This window comes from Monomorium pharaonis, chromosome 1 (genome assembly GCF_013373865.1).
Source record: "Monomorium pharaonis isolate MP-MQ-018 chromosome 1, ASM1337386v2, whole genome shotgun sequence".
NCBI lineage: Eukaryota > Metazoa > Arthropoda > Insecta > Hymenoptera > Formicidae > Monomorium > Monomorium pharaonis.
Window position 1 is genome coordinate 41,008,704 of NC_050467.1, and position 19,896 is coordinate 41,028,599.

Genomic DNA, 19,896 nt, shown 5'->3' on the forward strand with positions numbered 1-19,896 from the left:
CGAAATATTGCTGTGTGACGCCAGTGAGAATGTAGCTTACGTACGTGGATGCGTGCGAACGTGTGCCGCGTTTGTACGCGTCTCCTCTCCTCCCCCCTCCCTTTCCCCCGCCGTCCTCCCGCAGACACATTACGGATGCGGTTCGCATCCGCGAGATACACGTATCGGTTATGCGGTGCTTTCAGAACTATCGAGCGACCGAATTATCTTCGATGCGTCAGTGCCCGTCGTCGAGACGAGTAAAAAAATCCGACGACACGCGCGCGTTGCAATGTACAGAGGGAAGACGGGGAGAGGAAACGCGCGCGCACGGGGGGCTCGCGAAATTGCGTGATAATTGTGAAAACACTGTCATTGGTGAGCGCATCGTTGGTATTCCTAATGGGCCCCCGCGCTGTCATAATGCGAAATGTAAACGCTCGGATGATCAATGGCGAACATTTACTTACGATATACGCAGCGGGCGTCCGCCGCCGCGAACAATAGCGGCGTCTAATAAACTACTCCACATGCGTCGCTGTGTAACGCATACATTTCCCACGTCAGAATAGCTCCTCCCGAGGCTAGACCTTAACGAACATTACGTTATACGTGTGTAATACATGTATTCGCAAATCGCGCGCTCCACCGAGAAATTTGCTCGATGCTCTTGCCATTTAAACTGTCCGGAAATGCTCTTACCCTGACTCAAAGTAATCGTAATGCGCAGTGAAATTGTACAAGTGTTTCAGAATTTATGATTACGGCGCACCTTACTTTACTCCACGAGCTATTTGCCCGATATTTGCTAATTACGTCGGCAGTATGTATTTACCGTTGACTGCATCTTTCTGCTGGTTTTAAAAAAAATTTTTTTACTTGGATACAAATCTGAAAATAATTTTGTTGGAGTATCAAAATAATTATGTAGAGCGATAAGAAATGGTGCAAAAAAATGTTTGACATTCTAACAACCAGTTTGAACATTTTACACAATTAAATCTTTAATAAATATATCTTTAAATCTGTCAATGAAAACGTTGAACGAATATATTGCACTATTTCACATACTTACATTTGTTATGGTTAATGTGTTCTTTCCTCAATAGGTTGCATTTACCATGGATTACCTCTCGATTAATCACCGGTAATGCACAATTCCGTGGGTTTTCCCCTGAAACAATATCTTCGTTTCCGCTGTAGGATTTCGATTACGCTTACGGAGAATGTGCCCGCCGCAAATGTACGACGTATAATGGATATGTTTATTCGGGCGCGTATAGCGCGCTGATTTACACGCGATATCGTGATGTACGCGACACGCTCGTCGCTGGGAGATAGCCCGGCTAAGTATTGTACTTTACACGGCCGAGAAATTGCTCTTGTCGATGTAACAGGGTCATGTTCGCGATATAGATACGAGTGTAATAAGCGGGTGTACTTACGTTTTAATTACGATACGAAATGGAGCACCGGGAGCTAATATTTAATCTTTATCGCGCGGAATTTATGTACCGTCGTGTACGCGCAAGGCCGGGACCCTCAGTTGCTGTTTAGCATATATCGATTCGTGCAATATTTGAGGAGAAGAACGTCGGACGTTACCGACAGCAAACGCGTACCGGGAATATTTCCGCGAAAATGATATAGGCCATCGTGATATCGTAGATATTTCATCATCGGCATGAGAGACATTCGTAGGATATTCGACGACATGAACATAATATTTCACGATTAATATTGTTCGTCATAAAGCATGTAAAATATTACACTTAAATCAACGTATAAAACATCGTGAGCATCGTCGATCTTTGTTTTTAACTTTTCTTTCGTTGCATTATGTTATATTTGTTATTAAAGTATTACAGTAAAAAAAGATCTGCTGCGATGTCCAAAAGCAAAACGTTTTTCATCAAAGTTAAAGTTTTTCTGTTGATCTAAAGTTTTATACCAAGTTTTTTTTTTAGGGAAACAAATACAGATGTTCACATTAGATACGCCTCGTATTAGCTTCGAAATATCGCGTATATCTATAATTATCCGGATATACCGAAGTTCATTAATTAGGCAGCCGTTATATCTGCCTAGCGTGGATATAATCAAAACGCCTGGCCGATTAAATGCCTCTAATGAACCGCTATCGACGCTATCTGTATCGTAGCGTAATTTATAGGCAACTTTCGAGAGGCTCTTGTGTCGTTCGTTTGTCCACCGAGCGAAACGCATTAGTCTAACTCCTTCGCGCAGCGTGGTTCTCAAACTTTGCTTTTAGCTCGGTTATACTTCCATTGAACAAAGTGTTCGACTAGGATAGAAAATCCGGCGCGCTTTCCCGTAACTTGCTGTAATTGCGCGCAGTTAAAGGCTTGAAACAGCAAAGGTAACGTAAAAGCTTTGCGTTTCGGTTTTGGCGCGTCTTGCGCGTAACGCGACTGTCGAAAAAAAAAATGCGGAAAGAACAACGGAGGCGCGGTAATAATACTTCGGTGTATAAATAATTTCAAATAATATTTGTGTTTCACACGTTGCGCGCGTTTTCACAGACGATTTTACATATCGCGTTTCGCGCGTAAATGTAAACTTATAATACATATATAATTATCGAGGTTCATTAATTGGACAATTTATTATTGTCGAATACTATTTATAATTAAACAGCGATTGTATTATCGTCGAATTTATTGTAATAGTATTATTTCGCTACCTGGTTTTCAAGAGTTTCTCCCGTTGCCGTGGAACGCGCGTAAGCGCGAGAGAATCGATATAAATACTCGATCGCAGGTTAATTATGCACTGCAAGCGGCAACGTATTGTAATTAATTCAGGTAGTATTTCGTTCCACGCGACTACGTTGAAAGTCTTTAAGCCGCGGCCGAGCCACTTCTCGAACGCCTTCGACTCACGACTTTCCGTCCATGCGGCGAAATCATCTCTCTCTTCTTTTTTTTTTCTTTCTTCCGCTCGATCGATTCCGTGGAACGCGAGAGCAAATTACTCCCGCGTAGGTTATTAATGAATTTGCCATCGTCGTCGCTGCTGCCCGCCGCGTATTTAGCAATTCCAATAAATATTCCCGCCTCTCCCCTCGCGCCTGCTCACCCCCGGAATTTCGATCCCTTAATGAGGAATTGACTGTCAACCTAACGAGATAGCCATAGGCAATCTGCGGGTCTTATGTTGACCCCTAATTGGACCACGCTACACCAACGGAATTACCGTCGCGATCCGGAGAGCTTGTTTCGCGCTAATGGAATCTTTCACCGCTTTCGTTGGTCGCCCAATTTTACTCGCGAAACATCGAGCCGCGGGGATTCCGAGTTATGCACCACCTTGCGCTCGCTTCGAGTCTCATCCCGATTGATCCGGCGAATCCGCGATTTCACCTTACGTAATCTCTTACGAAATCGTCGCCGCCGATACGCGGCTGCCACCGCTCGCATTTACGCGAGATCTTCGTGCTCGACGTGTTTATTAAACTGAATATTCAAACCTTGTAGAATAGTAAGTATACGCGAATGTGCGTATATATATATATGAGTAGTTTATTTATCTCGTTTATGCTGCAAAATCGATTGCAGCTATCATAAATGCAGTGTTTTCAGTGGCAATATCAGATAATAGCCCGTAATAATTGAAAACGATTATTATCCATTAACGCGACCAGCTTGACCGACACAAAGAAGCCTTTAATCAGTTTGTTCACGTGTAATAACACGTGACGTTAACATTAAAGCGTGGACTCTGTCAGGTATTATTTTATCTCCTATTATGAAATGATTAATAATGCACATAGCAAAATTTTGACGAAAGGAGATACAGATACGAGAAAAGGGCTCCGCGGATCGTTTCTGCAGATTCGCATTCGTTTTTATGAGAGACCGCGTCGGAGAGGAACGAGTGTGCGTTGATTAAATATGAACCTCCGCTCACATCCCAATTTGTTTTCGAGGAGCGGACCTGCCCCTGGCAGCGGCCGCTTCTCCATTCAGCGTGATTTCGCGTGTATTGTGTACATGTACGTGTACGCGCGCGCGCGCGTGTACGTGTAGCCTTTAAACCGGTTAAATATTCAACACACGCGCAACTGCTACTATTCGTACGCCGCACGTATGCTGTTCGCCTTATCGTAGCACCGTAGAAAAAGGAAAAAAACAAACGGCTTGTTCGACGTCTGATGGTAATGGCGCGCACCCTCTCGCGAATTTCTCTCTCGCGGTCACGTTCGCGGTTCGTTGGACCGAAATGTATGCCAGAGTTGGCATAACTCGGGGAAAGCACGAGGCACCCACGAGAGAGGAGAAAGAAATATCATTTAGCGACCTTCGGAATATCGGGCATACTTGAATGCCAATATTCAAATACGATTTCGAATTCCGCAATCTACCTGTCTGTAACTGAGCAATATGTCGTAGATCAGAGACACGTGTTATACATATATTTTTGTACTAATGATGTTTGTCTACATTTTTTTGTTCGTTAATCAATACTTCGCTTTTTAGCGGTTCTGTTAAATTATGTTGATTAATTGCGCATACACCAAAGAATTTTGCTCTTGAAAAATAAGAAAGAAAGCATACAAATTAAATTTTGAGACTCCGAAACATGTAAACTTTACATTTCGAACAATATCGCCAAGTTATTCGTCGACGTTTCCGAATATCTCTCTCAAATGCCATTTATTTCAGTACGCGCGACGAGCGAAAAATTTGATTGCTATTCCGTTCTTTATTTCGTTTCGGCTTCGATACGCGCGGCAAAGGCGGAATGAAACAGGCGGTTTGCCGCAAAGTGTAGAATTCTCCTTTGCATTCCAGCATAGCGTGAGGCGCGTCGCTCGAACACAAAAGCTAGACGGACGCCCGCGAGAGTAGTGGATGGCGCCGAGATCGATACGATTCGAGAGCCGGGAAACGGCTCTGGACGCCGCTGGCGGGAACGTGAAAATTAAGAGCGCCTACCGTACCGTCCTCGCATTTCCTTTTCTCTTTCTCTTTTTATCCTCCTTAATAATTTAATAGGGTCGTTCGTTACGCAGAGCCTCTTAGCGTTCCGCGCGGGGGACTTACGCTCCTTACGGCCGGTCGATAGAGGAACGATTAACATAACAAGCCGACGATTATGTACTTCCTAACAGGTTACGGAACTATCGGGGTCATCGTGATAAAAGGAAGGGCCCACCTACCCCCGTCCGATCTAGCGTAGGTTAGGGGTAGAGAGCGTGTAGGTATCGGTTTCCCGGGTACGTGCGAGCTCACGTACCAGTGTAAACGCTTCGCCCGCGAGAGGAGGCGGCGAACGTATAAACCCTAATCTTCCCGAGGCCCCCGAAGGACGGTATGCAGTTGGCGTAACGACCGGCTAAATCCGAAATGGCGTGACTAACGACCCGGCTTGATATCGTGCGCGCTCTAGACTCTCTCTCTCTCGGCTCTGCTCGCTCGCGGGAAATCGAGGAACGGTCGGACTTGGGCGCGACCGGTGCGCGGTGTGCTCTGCTTTCGCCGGCTCTGTTTCCTCGCCAGAATTCTCGCCCGTACCCGACGCAAAGACCGACGTAACTCCGCCATTGCCGCAACTTTATCTCGCAATTATAAACTTTGCCTCGAACGGCGGCGGGGCCACCGTTGATATAGCCACCTTCAACACTTCAACACGGTCATAAATATTCCCCCTCGATAAAGAATTACGGTCGGTGACGTTACGAAGCAAGTGATTATACACGCCGATCGAATCTTAAATTACTGGCGCAAAGTTTCCAAGAAAATTGATTCGCGCTAAAGCGTTTTCAAACACTACTCGGGGCGTAATTAATCAGTGAGTAGACTAATCAGGGAAAGAGGAGAGAGAGAGAGAAGGGGGGGGGGGCGATTGTTTGTATAAATTTTCAGGAAAAACTGCATTTTTCAACGACCCGAAACGTACAAGATAATACAATGAAATTTTACGTCGAATCGCTCGATCACCGAATCGATCAGGCAGACGGTTTTTCATACTCCGCACGTGATCCAACGTGTGCCGTGTTTTTGTGTTACCGCAGCGACGACAAGCGAGCGCTCGTCGGAGGCCAAAATACGAATTGAATGCATCGTGCCGCTCCTCGACACGGGCACTTCGTGATCGTCGATTAATTTCGCTTTATCGAAGAATAATTGCGAACGAGAATATTGGCTGTGCCGGGATTACAAATGGTCGTGGCGCGGACGAAATGCACGATCGAGCGACCTTCCGACCTATTTCGTTGATTAAAAAAATATTCTTCGAACGGAACCTTTTTTACGTGCGGGTTTCAAAAGCTGCTCTTGCCATCGACAATACGGAACAATCAGCAATCTATTTGCCCGTTACTGTTTGTCCTTTGCGCTAAAATATTGTTTCCTCTCCCCCCCCCCCGGCCGTCCCATTCCGGGCAAATTAAAATACTATCGGATTTAAGCGTATTAAGATCTGAAGCAAACGTGTTCCTCCATTTCGTGAAATTCAGTAAATTTCATTAACAACCCCATTTCTTTTGGGTATTACAGAACAAGCGCTGGGATAAATTTTGTTTGAAATGGAATGCATCGCTTTTTAATCGAATAATCCCGGCGTAAGTCTGACGCAAATACGGTCTGATTGCGTTTCCACATTCTTCATAAATTTACAGTTCCATCTGAATTTTACCTTCCCTTGCCGCACAGAGAGAGAGAGAGAGAGAGAGAGAGAGAGAGAGAGAGAGAGAGAGAGAGAGAAGCGCCCCTTTGTTGAATTAAGCCGTTAGCTCTTATTCTACATGTTCGCCATCCTCATTATCCGCATGTTAGTTACTCAAGTGTAACTAACGAATACATTGTATGAAACTAATGCAAAGCACTCTGTACAGAGCAAACGGTCGATAATACCGTCTTTCTGCATCGCGTACATCAACGTAAACGTTCGCTCGCATTCACGTTCCATTTTGCCCGCGTGTACATTTTGCGATGTACATACGCGCGTACATCTCGCCCGTTCCGTCTAATTCCTCACTAAGATGACATGAGAGAGAGAGAGAGAGAGAGGGTGGGAGAGAAATAGAGAGAAAGAGGTACAATATCGAAGTCGTATCCGTTTATCGCTAGTCAGCGCGCAATCTTGAGTACCAAGTTTCATTACATTATATAGAGAAACACATCTCTGAAACGCGTGCGAACGTTTGACCGACGAGCGGGGCGCACGTAGTGCGACAACTGCGTGACCGCAATGAAATTGCATCCGAGGCGAGAAAAATTCGCGGGAAACTCTCTTTCGGAGGGATTTTTTTTTTAATTCCATCTCGCTTGTCCGGCTCGACGCATTCGCCGAGAAAGGACTCGGTTTCGGTGCTCCCGGGAGTGTCATTAAAGCAGAAAATAATACATCTTCGCGCTATCTGGTATCGAGAGCGCACGGTAGGTTGCGAACAGGGAGGGAAAAAATCGACTCGCGTTTTTTCGAGAGGGGAGGGGGCTTGCCCGGCGCGATTCTTTCACGCGGGTCGAAATAACAAGAAATAATGGACGGCAACGCGCGCCGACGCGCAGGTAAAGCGCGGACCGCAGGAATTTAATATCCCGTCGAGCCGCTGTCTACGCGCGGCCGCTGCCTCCGAAGCCCACGCAGCCAGCGAGCGCTATCGTCGTCATCAAATTTATATTTCACTCGGCGAAGAACCAACAGGTGCTCCCCCCCCCCCCAGCTCATGGCTGCCGACGAGAGCGGGTGCGCGCGTCCGGAGGATCTGCTCGCGCGAGAACGCAAGACGGCAATCATTATAAATAATCCGGCCGCTCAACGTCACTCAGGCACAATGGGGGTTTTTATTGGTAGGGGAAATGGCAACGATAAATAACACGGCAATAATAAAAATCTATGTGTGCGAGCTTAGAAGGCCCGTCTCTCTTTTTTCCCTTTAGAGCGGCGCGACGTCATTTCCGACGTACGGAACGAATCGCCTAATACTTTGCCACGAGCGCGGACAATGCGCCGCGGGTCGGAGATCGAAATGTCTCGCGGTGATATCGGAGGGGGGGGGGAGGAGGGGACAATACTAAACGGCCCGGCGAGATCCAATCGGAAAATCAGGAAGGAATCGCTGGACGGCGCGCATCATTCGTCCCATGTCGAATTAGATCACGGATCGGTCGGCTATCGTAAAAGTACAAGAGGAACGTGAGTGGTGCCTTTCACGTGTTTCGTTTCCAGTTGGGAGCCCGCTGGAACGGGGGGATGAGTCGGCAAATTGTCCTTCTGATCTTCTCCGTGGCGCATGACCGCAAGGAACTTTCGCATAAAAGGTTTTATACATTACTCGAATTTCTATCCCGTCGCATTTGTCCCGTCGAACAATAATAATAGCATCGAAAAATAGTAAAAGAAACTTGAGATTATTTAATTACGTTGCGTGTCGGTCGGACAAAAGCTTATTCCGAGTGACTGGTGATCGGCTGAAAAATATTGGATATACGGATCATCTTTTATTTTCTTATTTTCCGTTTATTAAGCCTGGACCGTATGGAGCGCTGATTGACGAGTTGTGGAAGCAACGCGAGAGCAATATCAATGAAAACACTGGTAAAAATCATACATGAAAGTGCGACGACAGCCTGCCGTATGCGAAATATCACAGGCGAAAGCGTAATATTGCACGCAGTAATGGAATGAGTTTCGAGTGTCGGCGCTTGTCCTGGATATATCGATACCTCCTCACTGTACAGAAAATATTCAACGCAGGCATATTTACATGGAACTCTTAAAATGGATTAACTGCGATAGTTTTATCGCGAGATATGTGTTGCAGACGATTCGATCAATTTCCCGCAAATTGAGATCACAGCGGAACGCGAGTTGTCATTGCGTGAAAAAAATATAAAAAATAATTGACGAAAACATTTTGTTACGAGCAGTATTCTTAATGCATATGTGTGCGTACATGTGTGTAATAATTGGACGAATTATAATACCATTATTATTAAACAATTTTTTCATTTGTTTTTCCGACACGATATTAAATTAAAATTAAATTAATGCGTAGCATTTTTCAGTCGTAACACAATATTTTTTTTCCACCGACATACACAAATTCTTCGTATTTGTATTTTTTAATTTCAATGGCAGACGGAAAACGAGATGTATATTTAAATTTTTGAATTATCAGTGAGAATTATCCGAATCAGATAAACATTGGACGGATGTTTCTCACGGGCTTACATTTAGTTTCGTTCATTAGCCGTGCGGGAGTTTTAACGTCACGCAAAAGGAAATATCATAAAAAGAAGATCCTGACAAATATACGTTCATGCAGGCACGCCGTTAATTCCGTATATGCATATTATCGTCTACTATTCTACTACTTATACCCTACGCGATCACACAGCAATAATGTATTTTCTTATAGTCGTTTATACTCGGCTGACGCTAAAAATACGCGATTGCACATTCTTTCGTAATCGTTCTGGCGCACTCTGCGATCGTGGAGTCCTTGGTAAAAAGAAAAAGAAAATACACGTAAATTAAATCCAGGTCCTTTGACACGGTTCGCTTATTTTTCCATGGCGGCGATTTGCTTTCGTGATGATTATCTGGAAAAGCGTGTTTCACTAGAACGTGCATATATAGTTTTTCTCAGTTTCTCTCTCTCTCTTTCGGCACGGCCTCGCCGGTTGTTTGGATTTTTTATATCTTGTAGGGGGATAAGAGAAAGAACAACGTCCGTGCCGTGGACCCTGGAAATAAATCCATTACGTGTCGTGGAATCCTACGGCCTCTCGAATGGGAGCTCTGCATAAAGCCGGTCAGTTTTGTCCTTTCCGGTCGAGTATCGGACTTTTGATGGTACGCGGGTACCCGCGCTCCGCTCTCGCCCGATGGTCTATCTCATTAAGATCACTCGTCCACCCTATTAACGCCAATGCATGCTCGTGGCCTTTGTTAGCGAACTGGTTTCTGCCGCGTCACTAAATATGGTCGGGCGATTTAAGGACCGTAAATTCCGATTCGCCCGGAATAATCGCCGCAGCGAGTTATATCACGGAGAATTATATCCGGCGCCAGAGGGAAGATCCTCGTTTTCCTGCGAAAGATGGTTAACGCTCGGATTCACCCTTTCTACGATCCTACCAAAGAATAATCGCGTTGACGATTAACCACGGAGCGGAATATAAACATCGATCGCGCGATGAAGAGTCAGACCTCGGGATTGGCTTTATCGGCGCGACGGCAACGGGGAAGGTTGGCGCGAGTTTAACAAATCGATTCCCTTCCCCGCAGCAAACCGAAAAGGGGCAAGCGGGGGATAACGGAATTCGATGAAGCGGAGTGCACTCCACCCTCTCCGCTCGGCCCCGCTCGCGCTCAGCACTGATTCGGAATCGCGATCGCGCGGAAGCACATAAATAGCGGGGCCACGCAACGTGACGTGTCGCGCTAGCGCGAGAGAGCCATATCTCGCCGGATTGATTTAATCGCGAGCATCCATTTGTCAAGGACGACGTCCGAATGCGGGTGGGCCCGTTCTGGCCGTCGGTCCTGGGTCATCGGCGAACGAGGACGAAGCTTGTCCTCGTTCATTTCGTCAGGGGGTACGATCGTCAGCGCGATTGTTCGCCCGTTGCAGTTGCAGCCCCCGCTTTGAAAGACGAGACGGTATCGCGCGATCTCCTGCCCAACGGCTAGGACGAGTAAAGCGGAAAAATCTCGATAAGATGATTTTGGAGATATTCAAAACGCTTCAGCTGGCAGTGGTCTAAAGTTTCTACCTACACTCTGGTGTCCCATTGTTCGGAACAGTCAACATGAGTTTAGATTACGGGATTTTGTAGAATCGCCAGCTGGGATCGTTCGCTTTGTTGACAGGATCACACGGATGACTGACGCGAAGATAAGCGAATCTAAATACCCGAAAAAATATTTCGTAAATTCTTCGTCTTACACACACGAAAAGAATGGTTTTGATAAAGTATCTAAAAATTTAGTTAAATTCAAAAAATGACTAAAGTGTTAAAATAATTAATGTAGAACGTTCAAGTTAACCGCTAGAATGCCCAACGTTTTTCTACGTAATTATTTTGATAGTCCAACAACATTACCTTCTGATCTGTATCTGGTTAAATTTTTAAATGTTTCAGCAAAACAGTCCTTTCCATATATAGATATTCCGAACGATTGCGCGAACGACGTTTTTAAAGTTACCATTAAAAGGCATTTGCGCCTTTGAAAACGAGCTTGGGCAAGCTCGAAAAAAATTTACATCGCGATACGCGCGGGAAAAATAAGAAAATCGTGGTCGAGAATCGTATTTGCATTATTGGATTACGGCGTTCGAAGGTGCCGGCGCGGCAGTTAGAACGTGTCGCTTTTGTCGCTTTTTGTCGCACGCTCTTAGAACATTCTGTCCTTTTCTTTACTTGATCTCGCTCGGGGAAATGGTACGCGTAATGATCGCGCACGATCTTCGCCGTTGCTTGTTTTCGCCTTTCTTATGTCGGGATTTTAAAGCCGCGCCGCAACGTTTTGTTGCACTCGCATGAGCACCTCGGTGAATGCGTCTCGGGAAGCCGCACTTCGCCGAAGTAGCTTCGCTAGTTCTTCATTTGGATACTCAACAAGCCGCCTGCATTACATGATTTGCGTCTGCATCCGCTGCTACAAGGATGAAAGATGGAGCTATATTCTTGTGTGACGTACCCAGGTAACTGGATTGCCAACGAAACACGGAAATCCTCTTTCTCCGGGAAAAATCTCATATCAAATGGCCATCTCGGATTGCATTCTGCATAATTTTTTTTTACTGCAACATCTATTACATGCTGGGCCGACCGATTACTTTTTCTTCCCGCAACTCGAATTAAAAGGACTGGAGGATCAGATTGCTGAAAATCTTTGACAATTTTTTATAACAAATTGAATAAAAGTATATTAGTATTTTTATCGTTCAACTACGCATACACATACACACATGCATCATACAATTATGTAAGAGTTTGAAAAAAAGTTTTTTCCACTCTTTATATATTGAATAAAAAAATAAATTTCAAAATTTCACTTTTGACACTTATTCAGTTTGTTACAAAAAAAACCTGTCAGCGTATTCGGTAAACTGCAAAGTGACGAGTGGCTTCGGCACGCGATGTTAACATGTAGATGTAATTTTGACGAATCTATGTTTTTTTCCCCCGATGCAGTCATTCATAGGCAAGCTGTTTGCACGGCGCCAACGTGGTGTCGGCGTGTTATGGTATTGTATTTTCTTATCGAAGACGCGCCGCGGTCCTGTGCAATTACGCGGTCGGGCACGAGCCGAGCGGGAGCCGCGTTATTAGCATCGGAAATGACGCGCATTAAACCTCGGGACAACTCGAGCTCGCGGAGATACTCATGGCACGGGGTTGAAGAGAGAAAATGGAAATAACGCCTGGAAGCACGTTCTCTGTTCGCCGCTGGTTCCGCGGTGCATTCGACATTGTCAAACTTTGTACATTAGACGCCGTATATTGGAGTATAACGCAATTCGCCAGACCTCGCGCGCGGCTAGGTGCAAGAAATCCTATCTACGTAACGGCGCGACGTGCAATAAACGGCTTAGTGCAAGTTCGATCTTTTTAGCAATACCCATCGCTTTGGAATCCGTTGCGTCGGCGCGACTCCGTCGGGAAACTCGGCCCACACGTCGAGAAAACGCTCATCCGCGCGAGTTTTTGGCGAGCCGTTACAGAGCCGTTACAATACAAAACGGATCGCGTTATATAAATCGCGGAAGGATAAGTGTTGCTCAAACTCCCAACGGATAATTCCGTTGAAGAGTGAAACGTCGATTTTACGATGCGGTAATAGCTCTTGCCAGGCTCACAAGAGTCAGACATATTCAGACCTGGAATATAATCTAATGCGAATAAGACGGCTTCTTTAAACAGACGTTCGCTTTGTGAACTCGTGAATAGCACGATTGGATACCCTAAGAGTCTGTAATAAATGAATTTTTATAAAAGATAGATTAGTAGATCTGAAAGACAGATGGTTTTATAAGGATTCAGATGGCAAAATGTATGCAATGTGATATAGCAGTGCGCAAAGCAAATTGTATTATGATTGTAAAGATCCCTATCCATTTTCCTTTTTAAACTTCCCGGCCAGCACACAGAGATTTCTGTGTGTTCTATAACTTTTCCTACGCGAAAATTTTTTAATGAATATTCCAGTGTTGTTACAGGAACATGAATCTTCTTTAATTTAACTTTGAATGTTTATAATTATAAAATAATATTATGCATATTTCATGGAATATTCTAGAAATTTGACTTTTCTGATATTAAAGAGTCTTGTACAGTAGAATATTTGAAAATAATAATTATACTGCATCAAATCATGTATATTTTATATGTAATATTTTATTCTATATGTAGGAACAATCTTGAAAAACGTTATTAAAATATGTAAAATAATGTATTTTTAAAAACAGAGGAACATTCTTAGAATGTCTATTTTTTTTAAACAGGCTCGTATAAATATTTAATCTTTCCGGTAAAAGAGCTGAAAATATTCCACGAACTGTTATATACTGGCCGGGTTAGTTTCTGCCATTACGACTTGCCAGTCATAATATAACAACAGAAATATAGTAAAAATAGAGTACATACACCTTGCTATATTATAATACAGGACTTCTTCGTTTTCTGATACATTTCTAACAATTTTAGAAAAATAATAGACCGAGATTGTTGCTAAGTTTCTACTAATATAATATTTAACACACATTTGCACTTGTAATATTCTATGTTTGACAGTTTTATTTGTCTTTTTTCCATTATAATGTGCTTGAAAAATGTGAAGATCAATATTTTTTTCAAAAGCTTAGATTAATGCTGGTGAGAAAGTAAATAGCAAATGCTGGGAATGTTACATGTGTTGACCTATTGAGAAACCTCGATACCGGTGTGTATTTTAAGATACTCTTTAAGTACAGATATCTTGGATGGAAGGCGTGTTGGTGAGCATGGCTCGCCTTCCTTCGGCAGAGATAAGAAAAGATATCGTCCGATAAGAAGCCTGGCGTGTTCTCAAGAGCACCTGTAAGAAATAAGGCTGGCACGGAAGTGCAAGTGTTTGATAACGGGTTCAATCGAATATATAAATTACCGGCACGAGGCAATTAATAATAACGAATGGGCTGCTTTAAATCTCGACTTTAAATTGGAACTTTGTAACTTTCAGCTTTGAAAGTTTCCTCGAGTGTTTTCTTCTCGATGATAAGCAGCAATAACTCGTTCAGGTTATCCATTCCCTGTCATAAAAAAATTCTTTTTGTAAGTACTAACGATAACGTTAAAAAAAATTGATATTACGAGAGCTCAAGATACTTTTAGGCTGAAAAAAAAGAGCAACGCGGCTTGTACGCCGTTAGATAATTCAGCGTGCACTTAAAACAGCAGCGCAAGCTTTCAAGCGTCATTACGATAAACAAATGGACAATCTAACGTCTCTCTTTTATTCCGTCGAGGAGATAAAAGTCAACCGCTCGAATCCGGGATGATTACGCCGGGCACGGAATCACGAACATTAATCGGATTTGTCCCCTTGTTGTTTCTACCTTCGTGAAGGGATGGAAGGTACAAACGTGTTGGCGCTGCGAAATATACGTCCCGGAATAATTGTGTCACGGTCGAAAATATTTCGCGCCGCTACGCGAGCTACCTTTTTTTCGGGCCTCCGCCTCCGGTTGAGACGAGGCGGCACAGGCGTGTTTGCTCCGTAAACTGACAAAATTCGTTACAACGACAAGCCGCGGGTAGAAACATGTAGCTCGAGCTCGGGAATTAATTCTGTCCATCGTCTGCCTGGCCTCTTCGTGCGCACTCTGCGGCCGTTTGTCCCCTCAATGGACGCGCGATTGTTCGCGTATTTCGCATTGAAATATCGACGGCGTACGGTTGTTTTGGTTCGCGGTCCGTCCAATCGAGCGATTCCCAAGCATTTTCTCGCCGACAGCGCGCGACGGAACGAGCGTACGTTTATTCGTACGAAAAAATATCGCGGGAATATTCTCGAGCGCCGATCCGCCGCACCGCCGTCGTTTTCCTTTTGTCCCGTCACTATCTGTCCCTCGCGATCGTTTTTAAAATCCCCGGCCGTACTCTCCGCCGGGACCGGGATGCTCCGTTTTCTGCGCGCGGCATCGCAATTCACGCTCGATTTAACTGGCAAAACGAGTTTCTGCGCGTGCATTGTCGCGACCTCCGAACGCCATAAGACCGCCTTCGAGACGCTCGAAATCATCCGTCCCAAGTCGTTCCTCTCGACTTTTCGTGGCGACTTCAAAGCCGTTTAAATCTCATCGAGAGGAGAATGGAGGAGAAAAGGAGTGGATACAGGTAAAAGAGAAGCACGTAATTTTGCTGCAATGTTTTTGCGCCACGTTGTCAAAGGTTTCTACGGGTTGTGATTCGTTGTTTTTGTAATTCAGCCTCGGTGTCTTGGGCTCCTTTGAGAAAGGGAGAAAAAGCCCCACGGCTTTCGGGGAAAACCGTCGAGTAAAATCTCAGACGTCCGTCGTCATTCTCGATATCCGCATAATCTCACTTTGTCACGGTAGTCATCGAGTTAGACGAGCGTTTCGCGAGCGGCGCCGAACTTCGAGAATGAGATTGCGGAAGCAATTGCGTCGACGTCTATTTTCTATCCACGTCTATTTTCTATCCGCCTATATGTCGCTCTTAGATATCCCGGAGTGAATTTCGACGGATGTGAAAGAAACGTGATTTTATTTACGTATGCATGTGGCAGAGAGTCGCGTAGACCCCGAGTCTTTCTACATATCCGGCCTCGTATGCAAATACATTTGGGAAGATTGCGACGGGATTTCCCCTGGACTTGACCGTGTAATGCAGCAGTATAAATCCGAGGAAAATGTATTCTGTGGTCGACACGGTTGCTGAAGAGCATATTTGATATGGCGACAAACGTTGTTTCGCGCTTACATAGAAATATAACGTCGTGTGTGTCAATTAACGCCTTCGCTGTTTCAGGCGTTGCGCATGCAAATGTGTTAAACGCTACTGGAGGACCCGTAAACTAATTTGTTAAAAAAAAAAAAACACATTAAACTTCTTTTTTCCCTCATCTTTTTCTCGTGAAATAATAATTTGCTGTGAGACATGTTTCTAATTATTTTTTATTGTTGCAATTTTCTTTTGTGTCTTCATCATTTAAAATATCAAATCCGATTTTGCACCGAAAAAATTGTATTCTCGAAGTGAGAGAAAATTTGAAAGGCTCTTCTCCAACGAATTTCTAGACAACGACTGTGCAAACCATGTTTTATTTGATATTTGCAATGATTAAATATAACCTTATCACAACCAGTGCAGCGTGTATTTCGCGACAACAAAAAATTTTTTAAATTCCTTTTATGATGTTTTAGTAGAAATTGGTATAAAAATAAGAGAGCAATTTTTAAGCCGAGTATACAATTTGTTACGATCTAACAATCCTTGATAATGGATAATTCTGTGATTTTTTAACTTATTATTTATAAAAAGGGAAAATGAGGTATTTCATTAACGTATCAGAATTGGATATACGCGAGAGAATGTCAATTGGACGCGTTCAAGGTTGGGTACAAGGTTTCCAGACGCGGTAAGCGATGTAACGCGAATATTCAGCGGCGCCAGCTTGGCGCAGACTCGCTCGCCTCGTTTTACTTACTTGCATGCGCGCGTTCTCCAGGTGTATTAGCGCGGGAAGATGCAGCGCAGATCACGCGCGAGAGTCGCGAGGGGAAGGGAAATGCGCGCGGCGTTTAAAGTGCTTTTTATTACGCCGGTTACGAATCAGTGGCCACGTAATTGGCTCCGAGCGAAAACCAGAGGCGCGTATCTTGTTGATGTTGCACGTTTTACTTTGCGGGAGAGCCAAAGGTCAATTTTCTTTCCGCTTGTCGTTAGAACGGATGCACCGCAATAATAACCGGAGAATCGCCACGAATTTCCGAGCGGAATAACTTCAAGCGTTTCTAGTAATGGGCGCGGAAAACAATTCCGTCCCCGCGGTTTTACGACTCGCGAGCGACAAAGCGAGACTCTCCGTCTTATCTCCGAGAGATAATTATAGCCGCAGAGAGCATTTCTCGTGACGCAATTGCGCTCATTCTTATTCAGATTATTACGGTCTTCTCCACTTCCAGGCAGAAACAAACGTCGGGTAATTCGAAATTAATATTTATTTAGAGACTCTCTCTCTCGCTCGCGAATATCTCGAAACCTTTTTTTTTTTAAACAATGGAAAGCGGAGGGCCAGTCGTGACCTGTTATTCATTCGGATTTGCGGATGTGCTTTCGGCTCTGGCGTAATGTATCGTTGGCTATTCCAACGGCGGACGTATCTCGATACCGAGCTGTCAAATGCGCGGCAACATACATCGGCTCGTGCAAATGCGGCCGGAGGCACCGTTGGTCAAGATTAGAGAGTATACGAGTGCGGGACAGACTGGGAAGATAGGCAAAATCCTGGTATCCTCTATCGTGTCCCACCTGCATCCCGAACACGAATCGTTGATATCGCGGCTCTGGTTTCCGAAACTGTCGGACGGCGGAGTGATCGCGCTGACTAGGATTCACGAGAGACACTGACTAATCTGGCTTAGTATTCCTCTGGGAAAGAAAAAAAAAATTATATTTCTCCGCCTCGAGAAAGAACTTTTGTCTTCTACCGCTTTTGCTAAGATGAATAAATTCGTAATTATCGTGTAAATGAAGTTTGCATCTCGTACATTGCCAGCAAAGAAATGTATATTTATTTGATAATTGTTCGATATAAATGTTAATAATTTTTTGCCGGATTTATTTTGCGCATTTTTAAAAGGATAATATCTCCGATTGTGTCGCGGGCACATACGCAGCATGTAGAAGCAGGGAATATTTTATATCGTCAGTATACGAAGAATAATTTAACCTGAATCTTCTGCAAGAAATGAACTCGATTGCCGTATTCGATCGAGCGCTACGATGTCAATGGAATTTTAATTTGCGTTTCGATACGTGAATATTCTACATCACTCTTCCAGGACAATCGCATTTCAACGGAGCGACGTAACGAATACATAATTGCATTTGATTGTCCCTTTTACGTTGAACGGAATTTCGCGAAATGGACAATTGAGTGAAGTTAAGAGTCTCATCAATAAATAATTGATTCGGATAGTACGGTATTCGCAACGTCTCACACCCCAGTGATTTATCTGCTATTTCGCGTACGTCGATCAATAATGCACAACCGGAAGGGAGTTTGGACTCCATCCGTTCTCTCCTTTCGCTCTCTTCGTCCTAACTTCCTCCCTTAAACCCTAGTCTAGTCTTTACGCTCGATCGGGTGGAAATCGGTAGCTGTCGTGAATGATAATCTTGAATCTTGTCGTTTGCCTGTATTTACGTGCTAGACGACTACTACTACGGGCCTCTCCTAATCTTCGCCCCCAACTCATCGCTCAAACAGTCTAACTTTGACGCTGTTTACTGTTTCAGGTGACCGCCGCCGATACGCGAAACGGGGCCGGAAATCTGGGTGGTATATCGCAGTGGCCTTGTTCTGCCCGGCGAAAGACAAACCGGGCGGAAACGTACGTCGACAAGGACCGACGATGAGCTAGCGACACACCATCATGCCTAGGATGAAGCAGCGCGCGCTGCATACCTGGCCATGGTTGTGGCTGTGGTTGTTTGCGGCCACGGCCGGCTCACCGTCTTCCGAAAGCCTCTCCGTGCCGACGACTCTTCTGCCACCACGTGGTGGCGGCGAGGATGGTGGCGCGGAAGGCGACGGCGGCGACGGCAATGCCGGTGGTGGTGGTGGTTCGATGAAGCCGTCGATCTCTTCGATCGACACCGCGACGACCCTGCCGATCACGTTTGAGGATGACGGGAGACTTTCCTCGGAGTTCCGGTTCACGCAGTCCCTGTACAACGTTTCCATTCCCGAGAATTCCATCGGCAAGACGTACGTCGTGCCCGAGGAGAGGATGGGCATAAAGCTCGCGTCCGCCGACAGTGACGTTGACGTCAAGTTTCGTATAGTGAGCGGCGATCGTGAGAAGTTCTTTAAAGCGGAGGAGCGCACGGTTGGCGATTTCTGCTTTCTCCTGATTCGGACTCGTACCGGCAACGTCGATGTGTTGAACCGCGAGCGCAAGGACCGATATGTGCTCGAGGTGCGCGCCACCACTAGCAAACGCGACGGTAGGAACAAAGTGGTCACGCTCGATGCGGACACGACGGTGGTGGTGACGATCCTCGACACGAACGATCTCAATCCGCTGTTCTACCCGATGGAGTACGAGACCACCGTGACGGAGGATACGCCTTTGCATCGCAGCATACTCAGGGTAATCGCCGAGGACGCCGATCTCGGCAGAAACGGTGAGATTTACTATAGCTTCGCCGAGGAGACCGATCAATTCGCCGTTCATCCGGTCAGCGGCGTAATAACGCTCACAAGACCGCTCAGGTAAACGCGACGACATGTTTTTCTCTCTCTATATCTTGAACATTTATAAATAACGCGTCTGAGATAGAATTCAAACGTATAGATCAGAAGAAGTTACACATTCGCGATCCGTTTTAATGATTCGAAACAAAAACTTCGAGACTTAAAAGCTTCGAGACTTAAAAATATAGATGAATATTGACATTTTTTATTGTGCAACTTTCATTTTGATGTCTAAAAATACAAAAACAATCTCAGTGCGTAAAGTAATTTCGTTAATTTTATTACAACTTTACTATTATAAATTTAACTCAAATTATATAGTAAAGTTTTTCAAAATACAATGTTTATTTTATGATTTTGTGGGTAAATTTTGAAAAACATTCTTTCTCTGTGTATCTTTATTAAACAGTTTACACGTGTATATTAACTTTAAGAAACTTTAAGATTATATTT

General features: G+C 44.6%; 1 protein-coding gene across 8 annotated transcripts in view; it reads left to right on the forward strand.

Moving 5' to 3' along the window:
• Positions 1 to 19,896, forward strand: part of LOC105837990 (fat-like cadherin-related tumor suppressor homolog) — a 343,441-nt gene that overhangs the window by 86,252 nt on the left and 237,293 nt on the right. For all 8 annotated transcript variants that reach the window (XM_036283295.1, XM_036283293.1, XM_028191655.2 and 5 more), the window contains one exon: positions 18,483 to 19,461. In XM_036283295.1, coding sequence (XP_036139188.1) covers positions 18,620 to 19,461 — 842 coding nt within the window. In that variant the 5' untranslated portion in view covers positions 18,483 to 18,619. The remainder of the gene's footprint in view (positions 1 to 18,482; positions 19,462 to 19,896) is intronic.